General features: G+C 42.3%; 1 protein-coding gene across 1 annotated transcript; it reads right to left on the bottom strand.

Annotated features, from left to right (window-relative positions):
• Nucleotides 1–1,680: 1,680 nt before the first annotated feature.
• LOC104959823 (olfactory receptor 10J4-like) lies at nt 1,681–5,147 on the bottom strand. The gene is made up of 2 exons (XM_010787732.1): nt 4,251–5,147; nt 1,681–1,812 (listed from the first exon to the last, which is right to left on the bottom strand). Exons 1-2 carry the CDS (start codon nt 5,145–5,147, stop codon nt 1,681–1,683), a joined length of 1,029 nt encoding a protein of 342 aa, XP_010786034.1.
• Between the last annotated feature and the right edge of the window lie 89 nt (nt 5,148–5,236).

Below are 5,236 nucleotides of genomic sequence, written 5' to 3' on the forward strand. Positions count from 1 at the left end.
ATTCTTCATGTCTCTTCTACATCAACATGTGTCCCCTCTTCTCCATGTCTCTTCTACATCAACATGTGTCCCCTCTTCTTCATGTCTCTTCTACATCAACATGTGTCCCCTCTTCTTCATGTCTCTTCTACATCAACATGTGTCCCCTCTTCTCCATGTCTCTTCTACATCAACATGTGTCCCCTCTTCTCCATGTCTCTTCTACATCAACATGTGTCCCCTCTTCTTCATGTCTCTTCTACATCAACATGTGTCCCCTCTTCTCCATTTCTCTTCTACATCAACATGTGTCCCCTCTTCTTCCTGTCTCTTCTACATCAACATGTGTCCCCTCTTCTCCATGTCTCTTCTACATCAACATGTGTCCCCTTTTCTTCATGTCTCTTCTACATCAACATGTGTCCCCTCTTCTCCATTTCTCTTCTACATCAACATGTGTCCCCTCTGTGGAAAGAGACTCTGAAGTTTCAGGAACAAAGATTCTCTCTGTTTTTGATCCATTTCTATAAAAACATGTCTCAAAATGAGCAGACCAGATTTTGGCCACTTTATGATGTCATAACGATGTTTTGGCTTGTGTAACCATTAGCCAATCAGCAACCAAGGTCACAGAAACGTCTCTCTACAGGTGCCACTGTTTAACAAATGCCATGAAGAAAACGTGGTTAAAGTCTGTGGATCGGGAACCTGCAATCAAAAGGGAGTTTTAAAGCTCATAATTAGATCAGTAAATACCGCTAATATGAACCTTTCGTCTGCATATGCCTTTGGTAATGATGAAAACAAATCTTCTAAAGACCTCCGTAGTGGCAGAAAGTGCTCAGACCAGGAGAGAATTCTGCCCCTTTTCCACCAAACCGGTTCCAGAGCCAGTTCCGGGCTACAGCCTGATTTAGCTCTGGCTCTTCCTGTTTCCACCGCAGCGGAGCCGGCTCTAAGCACCGCAAATCGGTTCTTTAGCTGGCCCCACTCGGCTGCCCGGCAAGAACCAAGAACCAAGAACCAATACTTCACGCTTACGTTGGAGGGCGGGATTAACCTGATCAACAACAACAAAATAATGCCGCAAATTCTGTTCAGCAACACAACCAGGAACCAGGATGAAGAGACAAATGACCTCCTCGGGCTTTGGTCAACGCAAGAGCTACAGAGAAAGTTGGACGGCACAACGCGGTCTAAAGCTATTTTTCAGCAGCTGCAGAGGGAGTTGGCCTTGCTGGATACCACCGGACTCTGGAGCAAATAAGCTTCAAGCTAAAACAATTCAAGAAAGACTCCCAGGATCATTGTTGTTGTTGTTGTCGATATGAGGGATTTTCGCGCTGTATGGATGTCATAAGAAGGCACGTAAACGTGATGACGCAAAGGATGACGCAATGACGCAGCTTCCCTCGAGCTCCACTCAAGCTCCACTCGGGCCTGGGTGGTGGAAACACAAGTGGTGCTACAGAGAAGAACTGGTTCACGACCAAAAATTAAAAGGACGTTTCTTATACCGGATCCGGTTTGGTGGAAAAGGGGCTCTAGAGTCCTTAGTAGCTCTCCATCTGGACACAAGCTGCAGTCGGATGATCACCTGGAGGACAGTGTTTCATTTAAAACTCCCTGATGGTGTGTTCAGATGCACCAGTAGAGGCATGTCCAGGGCATGGATTGTGTGTCACTAAAATAAAGAGTGGCTCACTTGTGCTGTTGGTACCAGAACCACACAGTCACATGACAGATGTATATCTCGGGACACTCAGTAAAGAGAGGAGCCTCCATCTGATCCTCCCTGGTGCTTAGTTGGTTCAGGAGGTCTGCTGGACACACCTGACCAATCAAAAATAATTGTGAGGGTGAAACATCTGGCTGAATCTTCTATTCACAAGCTTCAACCACCACCATGAATTTGGAAGAATGGGCAACAGTCAAGGCCTCCATTAGGGGAGTGGTTAATCAGATTGGGAAGAGAGAACTTGGTGCCTGTTACCACTAGAACCAGGCCTTGAAGCCTAAAAAGGTTATCTTTCAGACATGGCTGTCCCCACGGACTCCTGAAGCTGCTCCACAGACTCTGGTCTCACAAAGCAAGGTGTCTAGGTGAATGGAGACTCGTCATTGATAACCGTATATGTATGTTTTGATCATGTTTAATTTCCTGCTCCTGACAGATTCAGTTTGTAAGCCTGTTCAAAAGTTCATGAGTGGGATCCATGATATTTGAAGGCTCTCACATGGTCAGATATTGCTGTGATTTGTGGTTTTAATACAACATTTCAGTCTTAAACCTTCATGTATGTATGTGTGTGTGTTATTGAGCCCGGCAGGCTGCAGAGGTCAGGAGGTTAAACGATGCTCACCGTCTCTGAATGTGTCCCATAGTGCAGAGGGAATTCAGCAGTGTGTAAACAGGATGTGCCGCAGGTCATTCTGCAACAGGTCATTAGCGTGTTGTTCCTATAATTCCCCCGGTGGTAATTAACAAGTTTCCCACAACAATGAACGCTACACTTCCAAGCTCCACCTGGTGCAATAACAGGTGAAACATTAGTGCAAACAAACTCATCAGCTGGACGAAACCCCAGAGACCGACGCTGAGAGCAACTCTGAACTAAAAGGCTTCCTGAGATTCAGGCCCAGAGGCTCAGATGTAGATCTTTGGGGGTCAAGGGTCACTGTCACCTCATTCTGATCACTACATTATATTAAGTTTGTGCTTTATTTCTCTGTTGATATTTGTGGCAGATTTGAAGAAGCAGCCTCCATGCACCCTGCAGATTAGTGTTTGCAGGAATGGGACGGACGGATATCCTTTTGTCAGGCCAGGCGCATCGGTGATGTTGTGCTAAATGTTAAAGCGTCCCTATTATACTATATGTGGTGTCCCCTTTCCTGTAGTGTGTTCTATAGGTTTTGGTGCATGTCAATGGGCTACAAAGGCTAAAATCCCTGTTTCCCCCCTTCCTGCCTGAAACGCCTCCATTGGACTCCTTTAGGTACTTTTGTTTATTTTGTTTCTTTTTATTATGCCTCCTGTAGTAAAGGTGCTTTACAAATCAAATGTATTATTATTATTATTATTACTTCCTGAACAGAGTGACATCACTATGGAAAACTCATGCTCCTAATGGCAAGCGCTCCAACACATTGTCCGTGATAGGCAAAGGGGCGGAACATCTTAAAGCGGTTGATCAATTACAACAACAATCTGGTGGGCAAAATTCAAGGTCACTGTGACCTCATGTTTGTACCATCCTCGTGAACGTGAGATATCTGAAGTTTGCCTTGAGAGATTTCTCTGAATATAGGACAGTTGTCCACATGGAAGGACTGAGGAGGTTTTTGGGGTTAGGGTTGATTAACGTGTTTCTTAAGAACGCCCATCAAGATTTTATTTTGATTCTGGATTGCAGGGATTTGGTGTTCAAAGGTAGATCAAATGTTGCTAACATGACAAAGTGAGGCTGCCTCCTGTAAATTATAGCTGTTACTTCAGAGCCAACCTCAATAAGTCACATTTTTTTACACTAACACTTTTTTAAACCAGTCCATCTGTATATTCTATGTACATGTGAGGACTGGTAATTAAAAGGCCAATTACACAACACTTAACCACACATGACCCCTGATGGCCAGCTCTGCCCCCTGCATGAGTGTCGTACTGACTATTGGCCATACATCGAATTATGATAAACATTTTTTAATCCAATCACATTTATGTTTTAATCACTTCTGCAGCTGTGTGTGAAATAATGTTAATGACAAAAGTGCATTGTCTACTTCTGAAAGTTTGGATACTGGGCCCAACTGTCAGTTCTTTAAACACAGTCTGAAGGTATGGAATAGGAAGATTGAATGAAAACAAAAATCAATTAGGAGATCTTAAAGAAATGCTTTTTTAATCTGGTAATACTCTCATTCAATTAACAAACAAACATCATCAACGGCCACGCTAGATTTCTTTTCAGATATTTTCATGATTCTAAGGCAATTAAATGAATTAGTAGTTTAGACACAAATCACTAACTAGTCTCAGAGGTCTTTTCAAGCTTAAATCCTTGAAGCATTTATTCAGATGAAAAACTCCACCAACTCTATCAGGGAAAAAGGTGAAACCTCTTCCAGCAGACATGCACTGCAGAAGGACCAGACTAGTCAGTGTATGGAAGAACTAACGATATCAGATAAAGATATTCAAATATTAAATCTTAAGCATTTCAGGTGCAGGGTAAACACTTACTTTTCACCAAGCACAGCCTTTTACATACAATGATGCGGATTTTGGTCATATTCAGTCCATACAGTACAGGGTTGAAGATTGGCTGGAATGAAAGATAGTATAATGATAAAAAAATGCGCAACATTTTTGGTACAAATTCCATATCAAATCTGTTCTGTATTACTTCAAAGCAACACCCACATGAAACATTAAGCAGGGAAGCGAGGTGAGGTGCGCAGGTACTGAAAGCTTTCTGTCTCGTCTGTTTGGAGCCAGAGAAACACACTCTGAGGATCTTCATGTACGTATAAAAGATTAGAAATACGGGAGATATAATTAAAAGGAAAGTGACAATGAGTCCATACACATTATTGACTGTAGTGTCAGAGCAGGCCAGTTTAACAATAGAGTAGTTGTCACAGTACACTTTGTTGATGATGTTCCCACACAGCTGTAAAGATGCAGTCAAACAAATCAAAATCAAAATGGCAATAAATGGTATTGACCATGATAGAGCTATCAGTACGATGACCTTTTTAGAAGTCATAAGTGTGTTATATTGCAGAGGATGACAGATAGCAAGATATCTGTCATAAGACATAACGGCTAAATTACTAAATTGTATATTTGCATATGTATACACAGAGAAAATTTGCAGGAAGCAGAGCGGAGCAGAAACAGTGTGAATGTCAGAGAGGATCTGAACCAGAAGGAATGGAAACAACCCTGTACTACCATACAGTTCATTTACAAACAGGCTGCACAGAAAAAGGTACATAGGTTCATGTAAGCTCCTGTTCACACAGATAACCACAATCAGCAACACGTTGGCACCTATGATACAAATATACAAAGCCAGAACGATCAGGAAATATAAGGGTTTGAAAACCCCGGTGTCAAAGTATGCACCAAGAGAGAAATATTGTGTAGAGTTTGTCACCGTCATTCTTTTGGTTCACCACACACTTTCAATCATCACAGGAACAAACAGTTGCAACAACTACTCAACTTTTCACTTCAGATTGTTATTAAACC

The sequence above is a fragment of the Notothenia coriiceps genome, unplaced genomic scaffold (genome assembly GCF_000735185.1).
Source record: "Notothenia coriiceps isolate Sejong01 unplaced genomic scaffold, NC01 NC01_scaffold00031131, whole genome shotgun sequence".
Lineage (NCBI taxonomy): Eukaryota > Metazoa > Chordata > Actinopteri > Perciformes > Nototheniidae > Notothenia > Notothenia coriiceps.